The following is a 25,626-nucleotide window of genomic DNA, read 5'->3' on the forward strand; positions in this document are numbered from 1 at the left end:
GAAGTCAGCCTGGGCAGAGGCAGGTACTCCCAAGCCTGGTTCCTCTCCTGTGGCATACCAAACGCCCGCTTTAGAAGTGAGCTTAGTCGGAGGAAACATGAAGGAAGTCTTTCCTAGTTGCTGCTTAGACTGCAACCACTCCCCTAAAATCCTTAACGCTCTCTTAGAGGACCTTGCCAAGACGAGCTTAGTATACATAGACTTGGCTGGCTGCATGCCCAGCGAAAACTCAGAGGGCGGAGAGCGGGGGGTAGCAGAGACAAAATGGTCAGGGTATACCTCTCTGAAAAGAGCCAAGACCTTACGAAAGTCAATAGGAGGCGGAGAAGACTTGGATTCATCCACGTCTGATGAGGGGTCCAGGTGTGCAGCCTCATCATCAGAAACCTCATCACCAGAGTGTAGCGAAGTGAGAGGTAAGGTATGCTGCACAGCAGAATCTGCACGAGCTGGAGCAAAAACGCTTGTGGTTTCCTCCTCAAGTCTCTGTTGAGGGAACACCTGAGGCTCAGGCTGCAAAGGCTGGTCAAAAGAAGTAGCAGAAGGTAGGCGCATGGGTGGAGGAGGCTGACTCCTGGCATGAGTGTCTTGCCTCAAGGGTTGCGCTTGCTGTAAGGTGAGCGGATGCGCAGTAGCAAGTTCCTGAGGAACGAGTTGAGGTTCCTGAGGTGTGAGCTGCGAGAGTTGGGGTAGAGGCTGCGCAGAACGCATAACTTGTCTCGCGAGTTGAGGTTCCTGAGGCGCAAGGCTAAGGTGTTGAGGCTCTCGCCTTGAGGAGGGTTGAGGTCGCTGCAGCGAGAGCTGAGGTGTCTGCCTCATGGATGGGAGAGGTTGTTGTACCTCAAGAGAGTGTTGCCTCACTGGTGGAACCGCAAGTGGAAGCGGAGGAAGTAAGGTATAAGCTTCCTGTTCCCATTGCTGAGGTTGCCTTAAGGAAGGCGGAGGTAGCTGCACACCACTGGAAACTGGTAACTCAGTACGTGGTAAGGTATCCTGAGGAGCCTCAACATCGTACGCCTGGCAGGCAGGACTGCGGTTAGGCGGAGCGATCGCAGGAGGAGGTGTAACCTTCTCAGCCTGACACTCACGCATCAAGACCGCAAGTTGTGACTGCATGGACTGCAGTAGAGTCAACTTGGGGTCGGCAGACACTAAGGTCTGCTGAGGCAAAGCCTTAACAGAAGAGATCTGTTGCGGCAGCACCTTACTCCTCTTAGGAGGAGTGCCTTCAACTGATGACTGCGGCGAGTCAGAGCTGATCCAATGACTGCAGCCAGGTTGTAGAGCTCTTGAGGTCTGGACTCTGCGTTTGAGAGGTCTTGAGACCTGAGTCCAACGTTTCCTCCCTGACAATTCTTCAGCAGACGAGTAAAAGACGGGCTCAATCGTCTGCGGGTGGGAGTGACGGTCTCTGGAAGACACGCCCGCAACCACCGAGGATACTTCTGTGCGCCGATCAAGGCCTGCCGAACCCTTTTGCCCTTCGACATTGCTTCTCCCCTGGGCTTGGGAGCTTGCAAGAGGTCCCGGACTGGGAGGACGACTGGCACGCACAGAAGTACCCTCACGCACCACACTGACACTGACACTAGCACTTGGCACTGCACTGACACTAGCACTCGTCACAGCACTGGCACTATTACCCCCCACTGCACTCTTGACCTTAAGTTCCTTGACTTCGGCCATAAGAGACTTATGATCACTAACCACCGACTCCACTTTGTCACCTAAAGCCTGAATGGCACGCAAAACAACAGACATATCAGGTTGAGGGCAAATAGTAGGTTCGGGGGTAGCCACTACAGGGGGAGGAAAAGGTAGGGGATCATGAGGTGAGGAAAAAAGTGAAGAGCGAGAAGAACTTCTCCTAACTCTCTCTCTCTCTAACTTGGTTGAATACTTAAGAAATCGGACAAAATCAAGTTCCGAAAGTCCGGCGCATTCCTCACATCGATCTTCCAACTGACAGGGTCTTTCCCTACAGTCAGAACAAGCGGTGTGAGGATCTACCGAGGCCTTCGGAATACGCCTATTACAAGACCTACATCGTCTATGGGGTGGGGCTTGTGAAATGTCAGACATCTTGAATCAAAGAGTTAGCCAAGTGGGGATTCCAAATCTAGCAAAAAGATCGTTAACCATTAATCAGAACTAAATAATAGCTATCTAAGCTAATATAGAAGTTTTCCAGTAAAGCGACAGCCGAAATCTGAGAGAAATACTTCACCAAAAGCCGTGAAAATACTCCAAGATCATAAGCGTATCCCAGAACGTCTTGCCGGAAGCACGACAGAGGAAAAATTGAGGAGGTGTCAACAAGAAGTACTGTAGTACCTGGCCACAGGTGGCGCTGGTGAGTACACCCCCTTCTAGTATTGTGATAGCTGGCGTATCCCTCCCGTAGAATTCTGTCGGGCAACGGAGTTGACAGCTACATGATTATCGGGTAAGTTTAATATTGAAAAAAAATAGATTCCAGCACTTTACATTTGGCCTAAATCTCACCATTCAATAAAAATGTTATTTTCATTAGTAAAATAAATTTTTGAATATACTAACCCGATAATCATGTAGCTGTCAACTCCGTTGCCCGACAGAATTCTACGGAAGGGATACGCCAGCGATCGCTATACAAGAGGGGGGTGTACTCACAAGCGCCACCTGTGGCCAGGTACTGCAGTACTTCTTGTTGACACCACTTCAATTTTTCCTCGGTCCACTGGTTCTATGGGGAGGAAGGGTGGGTCAATTAAATCATGATTATCGGGTAAGTATATTCAAAAATTTATTTTACTAATGAAAATAACATTTTTCAATATTAAACTTACCCGATAATCATGTAGCTGATTCACACCCAGGGAGGTGGGTGAAAACCAGTGTACATGTATATCAAGAAGCTAAGTATCCCGTATTTCATATTATCAGTTATTCAAAATAACAATGAAATTACAAGTACCTGGTAAGGAAGTCGACTTGAGCCATTACTCTGCCTTAAATAAGTTCGTCTTCCTTACTGAGCGCAGCGTTCCTCTTAGGAGGCTGAACAACTCTAAGGTGCTGAAGTATCAAGGGCTGCAACCCATACTAAAGGACCTCATCACAACCTTTAACCTCGGCGCTTCTCAAGAAAGAATTGACCACCCGCTAAATCAACAAGGATGTGGAAGGCTTCTTAGCCGACTGTACAACCCATAAAAAGTATTCAAGAGAAAGGTTAAAAGGTTATGGGATTATGGGAATGTAGTGGCTGAGCCCTCGCCTACTACTGCATTCGTTGCTACGAATGGTCCCAGGGTGTAGCAGTACTCGTAAAGAGACTGGACATCTTTGAGATAGAATGATGCGAACACTGACTTGCTTCTCCAATAGGTTGCATCCATAACACTCTGCAGAGAATGGCTCTGTTTGAAGGCCACTGAAGTAGCCACAGCTCTCACTTCATGTGTCCTTACCTTCAGCAAAGCAAGGTCTTCTTCCTTCAGATGAGAATGTGCTTCTCTAATCAGAAGCCTGAATAGTAAGAAACTGAGTTCTTAGAACTTGGAAAAGAAGGTTTCTTGATAGCACACCATAAGGCTTCTGATTGTCCTCGTAAAGGTTAAGACCTTTTTAGATAGTACCTAAGAGCTCTAACTGGGCAAAGTACTCTCTCCAGTTCATTCCCCACCAAGTTGGACAGGCTTGGGATCTCGAACGACTTAGGCCAAGGACGTGAAGGAAGCTCGTTTAGCAAAAACCGAGCTGCAAGGAACATGTAGCCGTTTCAGATGTGAAAACAATGATCCTGCTGAAGGTGTGGATCTCACTTACTCTTTTAGCTGTTGTCAAGCACACGAGGAAAAGAGTTTTTAATGTGAGGTCCTAAAAAGAGGCTGATTGGAGAGGTTCAAATCTTGATGACATAAGGAACCTTAGGACCACGTCTAGATTCCAGCCTGGAGTGGACAACCGACGTTCCTTTGAGGTCTCAAAAGACCTAGGGAGGTCCTGTAGATCTTTGTTGGTGGAAAGATCCAAGCCTCTGTGGCGGAAAACCGCTGCCAACATACTTCTGTAACCCTTGATCGTAGGAGCTGAAAGGGATCTTACTTTCCTTAGATATAACAGGAAGTCAGCAATCTGGGTTACAGTGGTACTGGTTGAGGAAACTGCATTGGTCTTGTACCAGCTACGGAAGACTTCCCCTTGAGACTGATAGATTCTGAGAGTGGATGTTCTCCTTGCTTTGGCAATCGCTCTGGCTGCCTCCTTCGAAAAGCCCCTAGCTCTTGAGAGTCTTTCGAAAGTCTGAAGGCAGTCAGACGAAGAGCGTGGAGGTTTGGGTGTACCTTCTTTACGTGAGGTAGACGTAGAAGGTTCACTCCTAGAGGAAGAGTCCTGGGAATGTCGACCAGCCATTGCAGTACCTCTAAGAACCATTCTCTCGCGGGCCAGAGCGGAGCCAACCAACGTCAGCCGTGTCCCTTTGCGAGAGGAGAACTTCTGAAGTACCCTGTTGACAATCTTGAACGGCGGGAATGCATACAGGTCGAGATGGAACCAATCCAGCAGAAAAGCATCCACGTGAACTGCTGCTGGGTCTGGAATCGGAGAACAATACAACAGGAGTCTCTAGGTTATCGAGGTAGCGAACAGATCTATGGTTGGCTGACCCCACAGGGCCCAAAGTCTGCTGCAAACATTCTTGTGAAGGGTCCACTCTGTGGGGATGACCTGACCCTTCCGGCTGAGGTGATCTGCCATGACATTCATACCGCCCTGAATGAACCTCGTTACCAGCGTGAGCTTTCGATCTTTAGACCAGATGAGGAGGTCCCTTGCGATCTAGAACAACTTCACGAAAGAGTCCCTCCCTGCTTGAAGATGTAAGCCAGGGCTGTGGTGTTGTCAGAGTCCACCTCCACCACTTTGTTAAGCTGGAGGGACTTGAAGTTTATCAAGGCCAGAAGAACCGCCAACAACTCCTTGCAATTGATGTGAAGTGTCCTTTGTTCCTGATTCCATGTTCCCGAGCATTCCTGTCCGTCCAAAGTCGCACCCCAGCCCGTGTCTGATGCGTCCGAGAGGAGAAGGCGGTCGGGTTTCTGAACAGCCAAAGATAGACTTCCTTGAGAAGAAAGCTGTTCTTACACCACGCGAGAGAAGACCTCCTCTCTTCGGAAACAGGAACTGAGACCGTCTCTAGCGTCATGTCCTTTATCCAGTGAGCAGCTAGATGATACTGAAGGGGGGGAGGTGGAGTCTCCCTAACACGATGAACAGGGCCAGCGATGAAAGTGTCCCTGTTAGACTCATCCACTACCTGACTGAGCATCGGTTCCTTCTCAGCATGCTCTGGATGCATTCTAGGGCTCGGAAGATCCTTGGGGCCGACGGAAAAGCCCGAAAAGCTCGACTCTGAAGATCCATACCCAGGGAGACAATGGTCTGGGATGGGACGAGCTGAGACTCCTCAAAATTGACCAGGAGGCCCAGTTCCTTGGTCAGATCCATAGTCCTTCTGAGAATCTCCAGACAGCGACGACTTGTGGGAGCTCTTAAAAGCCAGTCGTCTGACGGAGCCGGACACAAGATCATGGTACTGCTGCACAGTCTGTGAACTGTCAACCATGGGGAAGCGAGGAAGTACAGTGACAACCCGAAGCTGTCTAGACTGTCTGGGTCGTACAGACAACTCCTTATCGGGTTGCTGAGGTTGCCGCACTGCGTCACAACAAGTCACTTCTGCTGGTTGTTGAACGTCTTCCCAGTGACACACTGACTCCGTAAACAAAAAAATCCTCTAACAAGGACTAAGCTTGGACTGCATGTCTTGCAACACAGCTCAAGGTCTATGGGAGCAGGTGTGGTAACAGACGGGGTTAGCGACTGAAGTGGAACCATTACCTTCCCTGGGAGCATGTTATGCTTAAATAAAAGTCCATAGGAGGCTACGCAGCTAAAGGCTCCTCTCCAAATGACAGAGTCCTCAAGGGAATATCAGAAGGAGGGAGAAAAGCACTTTCTCATCTACAGGGACCATATCCGAGAAAAGCTAAGTTCTCTCAGTGAGGGTTTCACTGGTGCAAAAGCAGCAGACTAGAAGGCAACGTTATGAAACTGCTTGACAGTCTAGTGAGTTGGCAACAACCAAAGATGTTTGACTGAGAAGCATGCGGTAAGGTATGCAGAGCATGTTGTATGCAGAGCATGCTGTATGCAGAGCATGCTGTATGTAGAGCATGCTGTATGTAGAGCATGCTGTAAGGTAAGCAGAGCGTGTTGCATGGCGTGTAACATTTCTCAGAAATTCCATGACCAGTGCTAGAGTGAGTAATATCGCATTACCGTCCATTGAAAGTGCACGTGCCGAGGGAATTGATTTAGACTGTTTTGTTGATGAATTTGATAGCCGGCATGATAATCGTAGAATTAAGCTACACTAAATGTACTATAATCTACTTCACCTCAGGAAAGGGAAACTCGCCCTGTTGGCAACACTGCATTACTTCATGCATGCTTGCATGGGGTTTAATATCAACATAATATTACCTTACATTCATAACTCATGATTCATTTGTTTAGAAGATATTTTTGCCATATTTTGCGATTTGTTAAAAATATATTGCAAGGAATACATATATATTTTTATATAAGTAATACAAATAACCTCCATTATCATAATGTTTGTGTAGGCATACATGTATATGATTACAAATGCAAGTTATGAAAGTAATGAGGTGTTATTATTGTCATTTCTTATTCCCAAGTTGAATGGGAAGAAGCTCAAGTTGAGGAAAAAATGGCAGATGCATGCGTTGAGGTGGCTGACTCATAGCATGAGGTTGCTGCCTCAAGAGTTGCGCTTGCTGTAAGGGTTGCGGATGCGCAGTAGCAGGTTCCTGAGGAACGAGTTAAGGTTCCTGAGGTGTGAGCTGCGAGAGTTGAGGTAGCGGCTGCGCAGAACGCAGTTCTTGTCTCGCGAGTTGAGGTTCCTGAGGTGCTAGCCTAAGGAGTTGAGACTCTTGCCTTGAGGAGGGTTTAGGTCGCTGCAGCGAGTGCTGAGGTGGCTGCCTCATTGATGGAAGAGGTTGTCGTACCTCAAGAGATTGTTGCCTCGCTGGTGGAACCGCAAGCGGAAGCGGAGGAAGTAAGGCATAAGACTCCTGCTCCCATTGCTGAGGTTGCCTTAAGGAAGGTTAAGGTTGCTGCACAACGCTGGTAACTGGCAACTCAGAACGCGGTAAGGTAGCCTGAGGAACCTCAACTTCGTACGCCTGGCAGACTGGACTGCGGTGAGGCGGAGCTCTCGCAGGAGGAGGCGGAGGTTGCTGCACACCGCTGGTAACTGGCAACTCAGAACACGGTAAGGTAGCCTGAGGAACCTCAACTTCGTACGCCTGGCAGACTGGACTGCGGAGAGGCGGAGCGTTCGCAGGAGGAGGTGTAACCTTCTCAGCCTGAAACTCACGCATTAAGACCGCAAGCTGCGACTGCATGGACTGCAGCAAAGTCGTCTTGGGATCAACAGACGATAAGGTCTGTTGAGGCAAAGCCTTAATAGAAGATGAGGTCTGTTGAGGCATCGCCTTACCTCTCTTAGGAGGTGTGCAGTCACCTGATGACTGAGGAGAGTCAGAGCTAACCCAATGACTGCATCCGGGTTGTTGAACTCTAACTTCGTACGTCTGGCATAGGTCTGGACTTTACGTTTAAGAGGTCTTGAGACCTGAGACCAGCGTTTTCTCCCCGAAATTTCTTCTGCAGACGAGCAAAATAAGGGCTCAATCGTCTGCGGGTGGGAGTGACGGTCTCTGTAAGACACGCCCGCAACCACCGAGGATACTTCTGTGCGCCGATCAAGGCCTGCCGAACCCTTTTGCCCTTCGACATTGCTTCTCCCCTGGGCTTGGGAGCTTGCAAGAGGTCCCGGACTGGGAGGACGACTGGCACGCACAGAAGTACCCTCACGCACAACACTGACACACTTTGCGCTAATCACTTATCACTTTTGATTTTCTGTTTGCACTTATTTCACTGAACTCGAAACTTTAAGTGGTTTGTACCTGAAACACGCAATTCTATCCTTTCTCAAAAGTTAGTAATTGCGAAAACAGAATTACAATGTAACAGAAAAATCTAATGAAAGATAAATAATTCAGTGGCTGGAAAGAGACTAAACACTAGATCAAATAAACTACGTTTAAAATCTCTCACCGCATAAAGCTTGAGAACAAGAAAAAACTCTAGAAACGTTTACCTTCTTCCCCTAAAGAGACTAGGGAGAAGAGCAAAAACGATAACAACGTTACTCGCTTGAACGAAACGTTTATCCTCCTCTTTCTCCCTCCGTCTCTATCTCTCTCTCTCTCTCTCTCTTGACTTAGAACCTGAGAGAAGAGCCCAATCATATATATCGTTAAAACATATTATTGTTAAAGGAAAAAATTTCCCAAAATGAAAAGTTCCTTTATTAGAATTAAAACCATTAAGTTAAGAAAGAATGAACAAAACGCTAGACACGGTTACTCTTACTGGAACGTGACACCGTGAAAATTCTCTCTCTATCGTAACGATAGAGCGCAAGTTGAACGTTCTGAACGTCAACAACTGCAGAGACAAAACAAAACGTTAGTTCAACTTTGAAAACAGTACGAGACTATCAAAGAAATTCTTTCAAAAACATTAAAATAGCATAATATGTTAACAGGTAAAACCGAAATGACGGGCTCAATGTTAATTAACTTCGGGATAAAGAAAAGACCGCCTACTATTAGGAAAGGTCGAATATAAACAAATATAAAAATTAATTTTAATAAGTTTATAATAAAAGGAAGTTAATCGAAGAGGCCTATAAAAGGCGGAGAGATATAAAATAAATCTATAACTTTTGTTAAGCAAAATTAAGAAAGAGAGTCTATACTCTCTTAGACACCAACACTTCCGTCTAAGGGAAGGGTCGGCCATTTAAAGGTGAAAGAGAGTTCATACTCTCTTCGTCACCATAATTAATCAAATTAATTCCAAAAGTTAGCTAAGCTAATAATAAAACTTCCTGAATAGCGAAAGCTGAAATCTTAGAGCAATACTTCACCAAAAACCGTGAACAAGACTCCAAAATTATAAGCGTATCCATGAACGTCTTGCCGGAAGCACGACAGAGGAAAAATTGAAGTGGTGTCAACAAGAAGTACTGCAGTACCTGGCCACAGGTGGCGCTTGTGAGTACACCCCCCTCTTGTATAGCGATCGCTGGCGTATCCCTTCCGTAGAATTCTGTCGGGCAACGGAGTTGACAGCTACATGATTATCGGGTAAGTTTAATATTGAAAACATAATTTTCATGACCTTTGATGACAATTTTCCAGGTCCTGGTTTTTTCCTGTCTACAGTACTGTACATAGCTTTTCCTAATGTGAAATTTAGTTTGTTGCTTAAATAAATTAGGGGTTTGTATTTTTGTTGGATCACAAATTGCTGAGAAATAATTACAAGCTGGTTCAAGTAAAATACGATTAACTTACCTCACTATCATCTGTTGTGACGTGGATCATACGGGCTCGTCGTTTTCTTTCAAACTCTTCAAGTAAAGCTTTCTTTTCATCTAACATTTCGGGTTCATCTAATTCCATATATTCATTGCTAGTGTGGATGTTCGAAGCAGCAGGGCTACTTGGTGTTTCACTTGGAGAGTCCGCGCCTCCCATTGTGGCCCCAAGGGATCCATACCACTGACGTTCACGGGCGTTAACCCCTCCACCCCCAACTGGTGAATCTTCACCGTCAGACATTTTTCACGGATCGGATGAGGAACGCAGTGCTACCTGAATTACTCTTGTAAACAATCTGAAAAAAGATATCAATAGCATAAGGAGTTCAAAATATACTATTGCACTGAGATATATAAATGCCTTGCAAACAAACTAAAAGCAAATACAGTAATGTTTAGTAGACTATTTTGTAACTACTGTAAATACAATACCAGTATTTTTACATTTTTCAAATAACTAGCCTATGTTAGCCTAGAAGGCTACTCTGCCAACTTTAGGAAAGTACTGTATTCAAAATATAAGGAAAAAATTATTTGCATATTTGCTACATTCATAAAACAATAACGGGCTTACTGAAACGGCAGAGGAAGGGGGTCCTTGGGGGGTCTAAACTTACTTAACTGACCTTAGAAATTGTGTTCTTACACATTTGGGATCTTTCCCCATCTCTTAATTGACCTAAGTACTCTGTTTTTAAAATCTTAGTTTCTCTAAAGACCACACGGATTAAGTTATACCTATCAGCTTTACCTTTATGGTGTGCATGGTGTCTGAAGTAATTCAAAATGGATTGAATTTTATCATAAAATGTCATCCAAAGGCCAGGCACTGGGAACAGTGTGGTCATACAGTACTCTCAGATATCAAAATGGTAATTACGCAAATTATAATTCATCGTCATATCCCACGCCTATTGACGCAAAGAGCCTCGGTTAGATTTTGCCAGACGTCTCTATCCTGAGCTTTTAATTTAATACTTCTCCATTCATCATTTCTCACTTTACGCTTCATAGTCCACGGCCATGTAGGCCTGGATCTTTCAACTCTTCTAGTGCCTTGTGGAGACCAGTTGAAAGTTTGGTGAACTAAGCTGCAGTGTATGAATAAGATTCTGTAAATTGTTTAATTATAATTTGCTTATTTATTAAACAATTAAAAAAAAAACTCATATATCTCGGCTTATCATCAGCACATTGGTTAAGGTGTAGAATGGTAGTTTCACCGGCCATTTATTCCTAAGAGGTAACTGGTGGGTCAGAGAGACATTAGTTCCACAGCAGAAAGAATATGCCTATGTAGGAAGGTTAGGTGAGGGTATTATAGACTTGATTCACAGGGTTAGGTGGAGGTATTACACATTAAACTACATCTCTTTGAATTAGTCAATGGGGACCAAGCTTCTCTTTTCTTTTTTATTTCCCGTAAATTTGGAAAAACTGAAATAAATGCATGGAAAAAAATTCATGCTGAATACCCACCTCATCCATATCAACATCATTTACTAAAATGTCAGCAACAGGTTTAAACTACTGTATACTAGTAATGATTAATTGAAATATGCCCATTAAAATCGTTTTGGTTTTGTAAAATAAAACCAAATTCTTGTCTCCCTGCAGATAGGGCCAGGGCCACTACCTACCGTAGGATTATGCCAGAGTATATGACAGATAAAGATGAAATAATAACATATGAGACTTGTTGAAGAAAGAGACTGGTGACAATAATCCAAAAAAATATCGGAAACTAATTTGTATGATAACCAAATAACATTAATTTGTACCTTATAAAAGAATGCGGCAACGCCAAGTCAAACGTTTGTTTTTGTCTTTAGCTCAGGATCCTGAAGGCTGAAGGCCTACTTTGCCACCTTGGTAAATACAGCATTTAGTAATAACTCTCACGCTAATGCAACCTAATATTAATTTTCCTATATCTCATTTCACAGTTCAAAGAAGAATAAAATCAAGGATGATAAACTTATCATGATTTATTTTGTACCCATTTCTTGAGTATATGTACCATTAACCGAAAAACAATACTAATTTTAAGACTTGGCATCTCCAGAGTATTATTATTATTATGCAGCAAATGGTGGAGTGGAAGCAGATGTACGTCAGAGAGTGAATGAAAGTTGCAAAGTGTTGGAACTTGGGGCAGTTAAGGGAGTAGTAAAAAATAGAGGGTTGGGCATGAATGTAAAGAGAGTTCTATGAATGGGACTCGGTAAATCAGTTGTTGTTTGCGGATGATACTGTACTGGTTGCAGACACAGAAGAGAAGCTTGGCTGATTAGTGACAGAATTTGGAAGAGTGTGAGAGAGAAGGAAGTTGAGAGTTAATGTGGGTTAGAGTAAGGTTATGAGATGTACGAGAAGGGAAGGTGGTGCAAGGTTGAATGTCATGTTGAATGGAGAGTTACTTGAGGAGGTGGATCAGTTTAAGTACTTGGGGTCTGTTGTTGCAGCAAATGGTGGTCGAGTGGAAGCAGATGTACGTCAGAGAGTGAATGAAGGTTGCAAAGTGTTGGGGCCAGTTAAGGGAGCAGTAAAAAATAGAGGGTTGGGCATGAATGTAAAAAGAGTTCTATATGAGAAAGTGATTGTACCAACTGTAATGTATGGATCGGAGTTGTGGGGAATGAAAGTGACGGAGAGACAGAAATTGAATGTGTTTGAGATGAAGTGTTTAAGGAGTATGGCTGGTGTATCTCGAGTAGATAGGGTTAGGAACGAAGTGGTGAGAGTGAGAACGGGTGTAAGAAATGAGTTAGCAGCTAGAGTGGATATGTGTTGAGGGGGTTTGGCCATGTTGAGAGAATGGAAAATGGCTGACTGCTAAAGAAGGTGATGAATGCAAGAGTTGATGGGAGAAGTACATGAGGAAGGCTAAGGGTTGGGTGGATGGATGGAGTGAAGGAAGCTCTGGGTGATAGGAGGATAGATGTGAGAGAGGCAAGACAGCGTGCTAGAAATAGGAATGAATGGCGAGCGATTGTGACGCAGTTCCGGTAGGCCCTGCTGCTTCCTCCGATGACCGCGGAGGTAGCAGCAGTAGGGGATTCAGCATTATGAAGCTTCATCTGTGGTGGATAATGTGGGAGGGTGGGCTGTGGCACTCTAGCAGTACCAGCTGAACTCGGTTGAGTCCCTTGTTAGGCTGGGAGGAATGTAGAGAGTAGAGGTCCCCTTTTTTGTTTTGTTTCATTTGTTGATGTCGGCTACCCCCCAAAATTGGGGGAAGTGCCTTTGGTATATGTATGTATGTATGTATTATGTATTATTATCATTATTATTATTATTTGCTAAGTTACATCTCTAGTTGAATAAGCAAGATTCTATAAATTATGCTCAAGGGCTCCAACAGGGAAAATATCCCAGAGAGGAAAGAAAAAAGGGGAATTAATAAACTACAATAGATGTAAATCATTTTCAAGAATAGTAACAGTAAATTAGATCTTTCATATGTAAACTATAAACATATGTAAACTATAAACACTTAAAAAGTAAACAAGGGTAAGAGAAATAAGATCTGCCCGAGTGTACCCTCAAGCACGAGACTGAGTCTGTAACCCAAGACATTTGGTACAGAGGCTATGGCACTGCTCAGGAACAGAGAAGAATACTTTGATTTTTGAGAGCCCTTCTCCTAGAAAAACTGCTTACCATAGCTAAGCAGATTTTTCTAGCCTTACCAAGAGGAAAGTAGCCACTCAACAATTGTAGTGGAGTAGTTAACCAACTTAACCCCCTTGAGTGAAAAAGAATTATTTAGTAATATCATTGTTGACAGGTGTATGAGGACAAAAGAGAATGTGGAAAGAATAAGCCAGACTATTCGGTGTATGTGTAGGCAAGGGAAATTGAGCCGTAACCATAGAGAGCTGTCGAATGTAGTACTACCCAGCCTGTCAAAGAGAAAGGACCCAATAACTCCTCGCCTGCTACAGGTAATTTAATTCAGTATATCATGTATTTACTAGTAGGTGTCAAGGAAGAATGAGTGCCTCTAGTTGTTAAAAGTGCATTTCTATTCAAAAGACAACGGCGAGTGTTGCAATGTAAAAACATTTGAGAATTGCTGATGTTACCAATCAGCTGTTCATTGCAGCAACATGTTTAGGCTGTCACAATCCTACCAATTGAGGTACGGCCGATTTTCTCAGTTGATATCGTGGCGAACAAGTGCTCGACATCTAGCTAAGTTGAATAGAATTTTTAATATGGATCAGAGAAAAGTTACAGTTATCCATGAGAAAGATTCTGAGAGCGTCGATATATCATTTAGGTTTGTGAGCGAAGAGAGAAAAATAGACAGAATTTTCAACCTTCAACGAAAGAAGGACGAGGAACTTAGCAACGTGTTAAGTAGGATATCTTCAAATATATCAAGAACTGCAAATAAAAAGAAAAGAAAGAAAGGAGCCAGTAATGATTCTGGTGAAACTACAACCATACCCGTAAGCATGGTGGAAATTCTGGAAAACGACAAAAAAGAAATCGCCTTGGACACCACTTGCTATAACGCATTTGTGAATTCAGCAACGAGAACTGCCCTTGTTATTGGCAACGATGACTATCAATTAGAACTAAATCCTCCTATTGTGAAAGTTGTTGAACTGCCAAAATGCATGATGGCCGGGTACCCCTTGACAGTCGGTAAATTTAAAACTTTATTTGCCGATAGACGTAAGTGCATCTTTAGGTGGTTTAAAAGCGAAGGAAAATTCGAAACCCTAAAGGAGGCACAAGGTAATCTTCACTCCATAAAATGGCTGGACTTGGGAATTGCCTATTCAGTCACTCCAACTAATGAAGATATCGGGTGCATGATGAAGGTAACTTCTACCTCTTTGGTACTGGTGAAATACTCTTTTATATATTAATACGATAGCCTGTGTGTTATTTATTTTGTGTCATGCTTTAAAGAAAACGGAAATAATTTCATGGTATACTCTTACAAATTCACATTAGACTTTGATTAACCAAAGCACATCTTATATAGTTTTCCCAATTTTGTCTTTAGCACCTGACTTTTTTTTAAATATTAGACACAAATTTAAGTTCTACCAGTTTCCATAACCTAGATTATGAAATTAATCTCGGGACATTTTATTCAAACGTATAGGTTAGGAACAAGATAATTAGTATTGAAAATATAATTTTGTGTAATTTACACGGGTTCCGGTAATTAAGGTATTATTATGTGATGTCTCGTCAAATACATGATAAGTAGCTTATATATTTCTAAGGACTTTATTATGTACATCTACAGTTTACTGTTTGTGTAAACCACTAATTTTGTCACACTTGTTTTATCGTATAAAAATAGAAGGGTAATATTTTGGTAGTGTCCCACCCAGAGCCATTACCGCTTACCAGTACATAGGAGCTTGATGTTTTTCTTTTTACGTGAGTGAAGTTAGCACACGGTTGAGCAAAAATCATTAGACTATTCAAATATTACCCAAAATCTAATGGTATTTGGGTTTTATTTTATAACAACACTATGTTCCCCACATGATTTTAATCCTCATACTGTATATCAATTATTCATCACTAGTTCATTAGGTTTCACGATGAAATCAAAGGTGGTCGGTCAAAATAAAAAATGTTTCTCCCACCTCTCTGAAATTTTCTAAGTCTGGTTTTGATCTGCACCATGACACGGATAGCTCCAGCTTAGTTTCCAAACTTTCCACACAGATAGAGCCTGTGTTGTCCCAGGCTAAGAATCGTTCATTTTTACAATTTATTGCTGTCCCATCAATATACATTCTTACCTCTCTGTTAAGTTTGTAGTTGTTTGGGACACGTCCTTTAGCGTGGCATTTAATTCTGCTGTAATAATTATCATGAATTGTTAGGTAGGGGAAAGATCGTTATAATGTGTCATTTGCTGAAGCCACGGCCAAGTTATTCAATTGTTAAATTTCCCCCAAGTATTGCTTCCTTCGTGACTATAGTAACACCTGTTGAATGGCGCTCCGTTTGCCTATCAGTTGGCACAAGCTTGAACATTTATTGATGTTCGGACATGTTTTCGCTAATCCCAACCATCTACATTCTTAACCCCTTGGTAAGATTTTAGTTCGTTGGGACACGTGCTGAAATTATGCCAAACACTATTTTATTATTTATACAACCAAAGGTTAGATAAGCCAACATTTAATTAAGATGTAATGGTAGATTAAGGCAGTGTCAAACAATCCAACTGAACTAACCTTTCGTTTCTGTGCTCTTGTAGGCCTACTTTTGTTGGCCGCATGATTTAAAAAATTTGAATCCTCCCCCTTGACCCGAGATTGATCTGAACGAGGTCGGCCTTTCCAAAGCTAATCACCGTAATGGACAGACGTGTTCCCTATAGTTTTTCTTTGAGCGGTGTGGTTGAGTTTATTTCTCATATAGATCAGCTTGATGCATTGAGGACATTAAGGTTTTTAGACCTATGGGACTTTAGCAACTACGAATATTAAGGTAATCCTGAGTAACTTTTTTTATTATTACAATGTGGTTAAGATATAATTTAGAGTGAAGCCCATCCTATAAAAATTTACCCTTTTTTATTATTACAGTGTGGTTAAGATATAATTTAGAGTGCTGCCCCTCACTTTTTGTGTTTAGGAGAGAGACCTAGGAAGGGGGTCCGAGGTTAGGTTAGGTGTTTGTGCTGTTTGTATGATGGCGACAGTGTTTGGGAGGCCACAGGGGAGAGTTAGACCCCCCTTTAGATCATTAGGAAGGTAAGGACACGGCTTGTAGGTTAGGTTAGGGGCCAAAGTTCGGGTTAGTTGTTGTCCATTTTTTTGGGCTCAGGCCATGTCGTTCTGATGGAAGGTTCCTTTAGGTAGCTTTCTAAGGGATATTTGCTACAGTAATACTCCCAGAGAAATAAACAGAAGGTCTCCAGGATTCCAACTCCTGGCACGAGTATCCAATTAAGGATATCGCATAATATCGGGACGTATTTTTAGATACGACACATAGCAATCTTCACCTCGAATAGATTCAACTCCTTGATGAAAAGGGGGAAGAGTGGCGAAAGGAGGGGGTGCCGATCTAGGTACCCGGTGGACCTCCTTCCCCATTACTACTAAGACTTCATTCCTTTTCTTGTCGTTAAGCAGGAATGGCCGCAGATAAAGTAATTTTGGGAGGGGTCAGCAAAGGGAGGGTCCATCAGGACGACATGGCACTCTCACCCAAAAATAGATTTTTCGCTTTGCTCAAAATCCGTTTTTTTGGGCTCAGGCCATGTCGTCCTGATGGAAGCATACTAGAGAATTAACTTGAAATTACTATAGCTTTGGGTTTGTGTATGTGCCTTCTACCTCGAATGGTTTTCCTTATCTGGTCTGCTAGACCTGTATGTGAAATTCCAGTTAACTGTCATTTCCACTAAACCTGGAATTGGTTTAGTGCTTCCTGCCCCCTGCAGGGAAAGTGTCGACATCGACAATAAGGATTCAAGGCTTGAATTTCCATAGGAACGGAAAGTAAAACTTAGAGATTACCTTTCATATACTTTGGAAATCTGTATCCTGATTTCAAGTTGGGCTCTTCTAGGGTTTAATTAAAACTCTAGCATGTTTTATTTGTCTGCAACTGAGATAGCAGCAATAAGACGTAACAAACTCCGGGAAAAGCGTGGGAGCACACTTAGCTTAAGGAATGGTGGCCCGTAGTACTATGGAGAGGAGGTCCACCGGATACCTTAATAATGGCTCCCCTTTCGTTCGCCACTCTTCCCCCCTCAAAGAGTTAAACCTATTCGAGGTGAAGATTGGTATGTGTCGTATATAAAAATACGTCCCTTGATATTATGTGATATCCTTAAAGCTATATTAAGGATACTCGCGCCAGGAGTTAGAATTCTGGAGACCTATGGTTAATTCTCTGGGAGTATCACTGTAGCAAATATCCCTAAGAAAGCTACCTAAATGAACCTTCCATCAGGACGACATGGCCGAGCCCAAAAATATATCTATATATATCTGTACATGTATGTATGTATGTATGTATGTATGTATGTATATTTTTGGGCTCAGGCCATGTCGTCATGATGGAAGCTTCCTATTTGCAGCTTTCTAAGGGATATTTGGCTACAGTGATACTCCCAGAGAATTGACCATAGTTCTCCAGAATTCTAACTCCTGGCGCGAGTATCCTTAAAATTTTTCTTAAGGATATCGCATAATATCGGGGGACGTATTTCTTGATACGACACATGGCAATCTTCACCCCGAATAGAGTTTTCGCTCTGAGGGGGAAGAGTGGCGAAATTGAAGGGAGCCGTCATCAAGGTTACCCAGTGGATCGCCTTCCCGTACTAATACAGGATCCAATATGGCTACCCATTTCTTGTTTTGTAGCGCTTTACGCACGGTGTACTCCCGCTTGCTCTAGTGTTTTAGACCGCTATTTCGAGGATTTTATCATGTATTCTCCAGCATCTTCTGCCTCACGAAAGTTGAGTATTTAATCTTTCCTGTGCATAATTTATTCCGCAACCGAAATACAAACCACGCTATTTACATGGGCTATTACTTTCGGCGTAGCTGAAATAACGAGCCATTAGATTTTTAACGAGGGTTAACTACCCTCTCGCTAGTTAGCGAGGGGGTAGGGGAGGGGTAGCTAGCTACCCCTCCCCCCTCATACACCGGTGAACTGATTCACTTCACTTTTGGCTCGGGTGATGGTCAGACCTGTCTGTCTCACCCTCGCATTTTTGACAGACTTAATTTGTTTGCTTTATCTTACAGCTTGTGTGCTTGGAAGTTGGCCTCCATCCATCATGCGGAAGTGCCCTGGACTTCCCGACCGCCCTTGTAGAACGTTCATGTCGGCGGTCGAGACAGACCCTCACTCCTTATGTCCATACTGCCGAGGTCAACTGTGTGAAAGGAATAAAACTTGTAGTGAGTGCAGGGAGTGGTCTACCTCCCAGTGGGAGAGGTTTTCCTGGCGACGTAAGAAGAAGTCTAAGCGTGACCTTTCTCCTTCAAGACCTGCCTTGAAGAAAGAAGGTTCCAAAGACTCTTCTTCCATTGCCCGAACCTCCTCCGAAGCTCCCACTCGATCGGTCTCTCGCGAGGGGCCGTCGAGTGGTAGCGTAGGCCTTTCTGTTGTTGACCAACCTCGGGGTTCGGGAGAGGGAGTTGACGTTATTGTGTCAGAGGTGTTTCATGCGGTATTATCCAACTCCTCTGCCCCTCCAGACTCTCCAGCGGTTGCTGCCGACTTAGTTTCCCCATTCCTGAACATCCTTATAGGGGGAAACTAATTTCAACGTCTGTCTCTCCTGCAAGTGTTTCTTCTCCTCAGGGGAGTTCACTTATAGAGACTCCTCTTCGGAGGACTGCTGCAGCGCATGGTCAGCTTGCTGATCCAACAGCCCCCAGGGGGCACATTCGTCGGAAAGCACGCCTTCCACTTCACCTTAGAGGTCTCCCTTCACCAGCGGTAAAGAGGCGCCTCCTTGGTTCGTCGTCGTCGCAGTCGTCCCCTGCAGAGGAGTCTCCGCTGCAGTCATCTGACCTTCACTCATCGATCGTCACTGCTCCTGCAACTAGTCTTGTGACTTCGGTCCTGGACCTCTGCTGATCGTTCGCGAACCCCTTCGGTGGATGGTCGTCCTTACAAAGGGCACGTCGACCATCCACCCTCCAGACCTGCCGACCTGCCACCACCGTTCCTGTCACTGGTAGAGCCTATTATAGCACTAACAAAGTGCGCAGCTGCGCGCCATCGCCCTGCAGCTCGCCAACCGACAGGACTCCATCGCTCACCAGCAGCTCGTCAACACTCTACATTGCTTCGGCGTGCCCCTTCACCTGTTCGCCCTTATAGAAGGCAGAAAATTCATGCGCCTGCGCGACAGCGTTCTCCTGCACGTCAGAGCTCTCCTGCGCGCCCTGTGCCCACGCGCCCACGTTCACCTGCGCACCCTGCCCTCACACGCCCAGGGTCGCCCATGCGCTGTCGCGCTTGCGATCTCCTGTGCGCCCACGATTTCCTGCGCATCAGCGCCCTCCTGTGCCTACGCGCCCACGATCTCCTACGCACCAGCGCTCTCCTGCGCGCCCTTACTCTCCTACGCGCCAATCTGTGCGCCAATTATCTTCCGCGCGCCAGGCTGCGCGCCAATTCGCCAGAGCGCTCCCGCAAGCCAGTACTTACCTGCGCGTCATCAAATGCCTGCGCTCCATTATTCTCCGGCACACAAACAGCACAAACACACTGTAGGTGAGACAGCAGGCATAAGGCAGCTCTCACCTGCACGCCGGCGCTCTCCTGGACATTTGCGCTCTCCTGCACGCCAAATCTCTCCCACACGCACCAACCCATGCATATACGCCACCATGCGCCCACGTGCCAACTTTCACCTGCGCACGCGCGCCAATATTCTCCCGCGCGCGGCAGTATTCTCCTGTGCGCCTGCGCGCGCAAGCGCACCAACAGGCACGGGCGCAGGATCTAAACCCGGCAAGGTCACCATCGCCTCATTCCCCTCCCCGCAAACGCATTCCAGCGCGCCCTGTGGGAGAAGGGAAACAGGCACAAGCAGAGGGGTTCAGGATCCTTAAACTGCCTTGTAAGGTGGACTCGCCTATTACGGTGACTCCTCGTAGGGAACCTTCGGTCCCTTTCCCTTCAGGGGATCTGTCAGATAGTGCATCAGTCAGTTAGCAGCCTTGGTTCAGTGCCTTAGTCAGAGCTGTAACACAGGCATTCAAGCCCGTCCTGTCCGACCGCTCATCAGAGCAACCTATAACTCTGGACTCTAGACACGGAACCATGGCTTCCTCGACCCCTTTGAAGAGGAAAAGAGGAGTTTCCGAAGCGGTCACTTCCCCGGGGGTGAAGCTGACTCCGTGCAGACCATCAAGGCTAGTCCCTCCAGTTTCTCCCCAGGGATACTCTCCCTCCCTCTCGGATGAAGACCATCCTTCACCAAGGGAATGGTGCGAGGAGAGACGCTCTTCCATCGCACCATTGGAGAAAACCTCCCTTCACGTGGAGAGTTCCCCCCTATCTGAGACCAGGAGGGACATGACACTCAGGCCTTCGATGATGGAGTCTTGCCTCCTTCCTCGGAAGGAGTCCAAAGACTCCAGGACACTGTCAAAGTCCTCCACCAGGGCTAGAACGGAGACAGCCAGCCACTCAAGGAATGTCCGCGACTCGCCCCAAGAGGAGGTCTTGGGGATAGAAGGAGACTTTGCTGCGAGTCAAACATCAGGAGGAGACTAACAAGAATTAGAACATGCATTCTGGCAGGTTTTGACTCCAATGAGGGTTCTCAATGGGTTTTCCGACCCAGAGAAACCCCATCGAGAAGGCAAAGAAAACGGTCTTAGAACGCAACTTCGGCACTCAGAAACCCTCAAAGACCAGTGCAGCCCTGCCCTGGTCTCAAGGGTTGAAGAGTACCAGGGACAAGATCACCCAACAGCTCTTCGAGTTTGCCTCCTCCAACTGTGCCAGCTCTACTATGAACAAGCTCCTCCCACCTACTCGCGTACAGCAAAGGAGGTACTTTGAGATCCTGGAGGAACCCAGTTCAGCTCTTTCACTTCACCATTCTCTGGAAGAGCTAAACCAGGAGAGTCCCTCTTGAGAGAGATTCCAGCAGGCAAGTCTTGTTCTCGGCGGCCAAAGACCTTAACCAGGAAAAGGTCACTAAGTATGCGATGCAAGCTACTTCGTGGCTGGACATCTGGTTTGGGACCTTAGGTATCCTAATACAATCCGAGGATTTTTCCAAGGAGCGTACCAGGGAGGCAGTGGAGACCTTTTTACTCTCAGGCACTCGCACGATCGAGTTTCTTGCCCACCAAGTTTCAAACTTGTGGGCAAATTCTATCTTGAAACGTCAAGATGCAGTGTCTGAGAGGTTCCAACAAAAGGTCCCAAGCGTCAAGATAAATAGGCTCAAAAATTCTTCCCTAGAGGGGTCCCATCTGTTTGAGCCTAAGGACGTGGAACTTGCTGCTGAGAGGTGGAGGAAGTCTCATCGAGATTCCCTCCTCCATAGGGCTTTAACAACTAAGCCCTATAAACCTCCAGCACCTCAGCAGTCCCGTCCTACCAAGACCGTAACGACGAAACCAGCAGCGAAGACAGTGGTGTCTAATAAGCCCTTTTCTGTCAAGGACAGGAAAGGCAAAAAGTCCTCCAGCGGAGGAAAGAATCCTAGAGGGAGCAGCCGAGGCCGCAAACGCTAGGATAGGCACTCCCCCTGCGTTTCCACCAGTAAGGGGATGCCTACAAAGTTGCTCAGACAGGTGGAAGCAACTCAGGGCCGATTCCTCGACAATCTCTGTGATCCGTCTAGGATATCGCGTCCCGTTCATAACATCTCTACCTCTCCTGACCAGGAATCCAGTGTCAATAGACTCCCTTGCCATCGGATCGGCAAGGGGGCAGGCTCTTCGGGCAGAAGTCCAGACCCTGTTGAAGAAGGGCGCTCTTCAAGAGGTCCTCGACGGATCCCCAGGCATCTTCAGTCAACTCTTTCTTGTAAGAAAGGCGTTTAGAGGCTGGAGACCAGTCATCGACCTCTCAGCCCTGAACAAGTTTGTCAAACAAACTCCGTTCAGCATGGAGACGGCAGACACGGTCAGACTAGCAGTAAGACCTCAGGACTTCATGTGTACACTGGATCTAAAGGACGTGTACTTCCAGATCCCAGTCCATCCGTTTTCAAGGAAGTACTTAAGATTCAGCCTAGACAAGAGAAAGAACCAGTTCAAGGTGCTGTGCTTCGGTGTTTCCACAGCACCCCAAGTTTTCACCAAGTGTTTGCCCTAGTGTCATCTTGGGCACACAGGATTAGCATCCGTCTCCTCCGTTATCTGGACGACTGGCTAATCCTAGCGGACTCTGTGTCAACCCTTTTTCAACACCGAGACAAACTTCTTAGACTTTGCCAAGATCTGGGGATCATGGTAAATCTCGAGAAGTCTTCTCTGCTTCCTACACAGAGACTGGTATACTTAGGCATGATCATAGACACCAATCTCCACAAAGCCTTCCCATCAGTCGACAGGATAACAAGGCTGAAAAAGGTCGCAAGACGCTTTCTCAGACGAGAAGAACTTCCAGCCCAAACGGGGTTACGTCTCCTCAGTCACCTTTCATTGCTGGCTCGTCTAGTTCCCAATGGTCACTTCAGGATGAGATCCTTCCAGTGGCAACTCAAGTCCCGGTGGAATCAAACACGCGATTTCCCGGACATCCGGATCCCCATGGGATCAGCGGAACTGACAGACGAGAACCTACAAAAGGGAGTGGACCTTCTCGTCCTCCCCCCGGATTTGATGTTGTTCTCAGACGCTTCAAAAAAAAAGGGTGGGGGGCCCACGTGCTGCACCACATGACCTCAGGCCTCTGGTCATAGTCAGAAAAGTACCTCCACATAAATCTCCTAGAGATGAAGGCCGTCTTTCTGGCCCTTCAACAGTTCCAACAGTTCTTGGCGGGCCACTCAGTGGTGGTGATGAGCGACAACACCACTGTAGTGGCTTACATCAACAAGCAAGGAGGTACTTTTTCGCAGTAGAGATACTGAGATGTGTCGAAATCCACTCGATACCACTATCGGTACACTTCATTCCAGGCAAAAGAATGTGCTCGCCGACAACCTGAACAGAGCATCTCCGATAATGAGTACCGAGTGGTCTTTGGATCATCTAGTAGCCAACAAAGTCCTGACTTTGTGGGATTATCCGATTGTGGACCTCTTCGCAACGGTCTTGAACTTCAGGCTCCCGCTGTATTGTTCCCCAGTCTCAGACCCCAAGGCTCTCTGGCAAGATGCTTTCCAACAACAGTGGGACAACATTAACGTTTACGCCTTTCCCCCGTTCTTTCTGATGAGGAGGGTACTCAACAAGACCAGAACATCGGTCAATCTTTCAATGACCCTCATAGCTATGCTATGGCATCACGCAGAGTGGTTTCCGGACCTTCTGCAGCTCCGAATGGAGCCCCCAAGAGATCTCCCTCCACGACACAATCTACTCAAACAACCACATGCCAACATATTCCACAAAGCCGTAGCTTCGCTACGACTTCACGCCTGGAGACTATCCAGCATCTCCTCTCTGAGAGGATTTTCGCAACAAATTGCGACTAGGATGTCTGGAGACCTGCGAAAATCATCAGCAGCAGTCTACCAGGCAAAGCAGAAAGTCGTCTGTGGTTGGTGTCGTGGAAGGGGTATCTCTCCACTCGATGCCACTATTCCGTCAATATCTGAGTTCCTCGTGTATTTGCGTGAAGAAATGCTCCTGTCAGTCTCGGCAGTAAAAGGCTATCGCTCAGCCTTAAGTCTCTCTTTCAGACTGAAAGGAATGGACATTTCTTCATTGCTAGAACTTTCCTTACTCATACGGAGTTATGAACTTACCTGCCCCCAGTCAGAAGTGAGACCTCCCCCGTGGAACGGGGTTCGAGTTCTCAGGTCTCTTAAGAGACCTCCCTATGAACCATTTCACCAGGCAACCAATCGCCACCTGACTTGGAAGACGGTGTTCCTGCTAGCTTTGGCTTCGGCCAAGCGAGTCAGTGAACTTCATGGTCTCTCATAATACATCGCCCATTTAAGGGGATGGGGAGAGGTAACGTTCAGCTTCGTCCCTGAGTTTATTACTAAGACTCAGAACCCGGGAGTAGCGGATCCACGATTCGACTCCTTCTGGATTTCTAGTCTCCGTACTGTAGAAGATGACCCAGACCATCTCTTACTATGCCCAGTGAGGAGTTTGAGGCTGTGTCTTAAGAGAACAGCTGCAGGCCGTCCTCGTGCACCTGCACTATTCGTCAGCACAGGAAGGACCAAGAGGAGGGTCACCAAAAACACCATCTCAGCATGGATTCGCAAGGTCATAGACCATGCACTGAATCGAGACCCTCCTTCTTCACGTCGCCCCAGAGCTCATGATGTCGGGCATAGCTACGTCCCTGGCATTCAAGAGAACCTTCTTAGTGATGTAGGTTCTTCAAGCTGGGGTGTGGAATCATCAGACCACATTCACATCCCACTACCTGCAAAACGTGACCCACAGGAGACTCGATACATTCTCTATCGGTCCTGTGGTGGCTGCACAACAGCTGGTTTAAAACCTCAAGCTCCTTATTGGACAAGTAGCAGCAGGTTAAGGGCATTGTTACCCGGTTTTAGTCTGCGTGAATGAAAAGGTTTGACTGGCCCTTATTCTTTTCTTCATTCTCCCCTCTCTTTGGGAAAGCAGCATCCTGGGTTCTCTGCATAGCTGACCTCAAACCACTGTAGGTAAACCATGCTCCCTTGTGTACCTAGTATTAAGACTAATACTGTTGTGTCCCCATACCCTGACGAGGTGGTATTGGAAAAGTCCTAGTTACACAGTTTTTCCTTCTTAAGAACTCTGAATAACTTTACCAGGATAGTCACACTTCTACATACCTCAACACACAGCTTGCGTAGGCTGTGGACATTGCTTAGCAAGGTTTTAGCGAGGTGCAGGGACTCCTTATTTTTTGAGTACTGATACAGTCAGATAAGGAGCCCCCGGGTAAAGCCAAAAGCCAGATTGGCTATGACGTCCACCCTTCCTAATGGGTGAGTCACCCCTATTAAATAACGTGGTTTGTATTCCAGTTACGGAACAAATGACAAATTCGTAGATAATTTGTATTTTTCCTAACTATACAAACCTTAGCTATTTAAACAAACTTACCCGCCAACCCTATCCCCCTTGAAGTCCTACCTCCAAGCAAAGTGAGCTCAATTACAGGTGTGTGAGGGGGAGCGGTAGCAAGCTACCCTCCCCTACCCCCGCTAACTAGTTGTATGGGTAGTTAACCCTCATTAAAAATTAATGGTGTGTCATTTCAGCTACGCTGAAAGTAATATCCCTATTAAATAGCTAAGGTTTGTATAGTTAGGAAAAATACAAATTATCTACGAATTTGTCATTTTTCCTAATTATACAAACCTGGAGTTATTTATACAGATTGGCCTGCCAGCACCTCTCCCCCAAGAAGTCCTGCCTGTAAGCAAAGTGGGTGCTCAGCCCAGGTGTGTGAGTGAGCGGGGTAGCCGGCTA

At 45.7% G+C, this 25,626-nt stretch overlaps 2 protein-coding genes across 2 annotated transcripts in view; one reads left to right on the top strand and one right to left on the bottom strand.

The window, feature by feature from the left end:
- The window catches only part of LOC137615224 (U4/U6 small nuclear ribonucleoprotein Prp4-like), a 36,189-nt gene extending 24,767 nt beyond the window's left edge, over window positions 1-11,422 (bottom strand). The window contains exons 1-2 of the mRNA XM_068344905.1: window positions 11,311-11,422; window positions 9,504-9,825 (exon numbers count right to left, since the gene is read on the bottom strand). Coding sequence (XP_068201006.1) covers window positions 9,504-9,770 — 267 coding nt within the window. The 5' untranslated portion in view covers window positions 9,771-9,825; window positions 11,311-11,422. The remainder of the gene's footprint in view (window positions 1-9,503; window positions 9,826-11,310) is intronic.
- A 2,116-nt stretch (window positions 11,423-13,538) lies between these two features.
- Window positions 13,539-25,626, top strand: part of LOC137615225 (2',5'-phosphodiesterase 12) — a 189,246-nt gene continuing 177,158 nt past the window's right edge. Inside the window, exon 1 of the mRNA XM_068344906.1 lies at window positions 13,539-14,364. Coding sequence (XP_068201007.1) covers window positions 13,642-14,364 — 723 coding nt within the window. The 5' untranslated portion in view covers window positions 13,539-13,641. The remainder of the gene's footprint in view (window positions 14,365-25,626) is intronic.

Source organism: Palaemon carinicauda, chromosome 21 (genome assembly GCF_036898095.1).
Source record: "Palaemon carinicauda isolate YSFRI2023 chromosome 21, ASM3689809v2, whole genome shotgun sequence".
Lineage (NCBI taxonomy): Eukaryota > Metazoa > Arthropoda > Malacostraca > Decapoda > Palaemonidae > Palaemon > Palaemon carinicauda.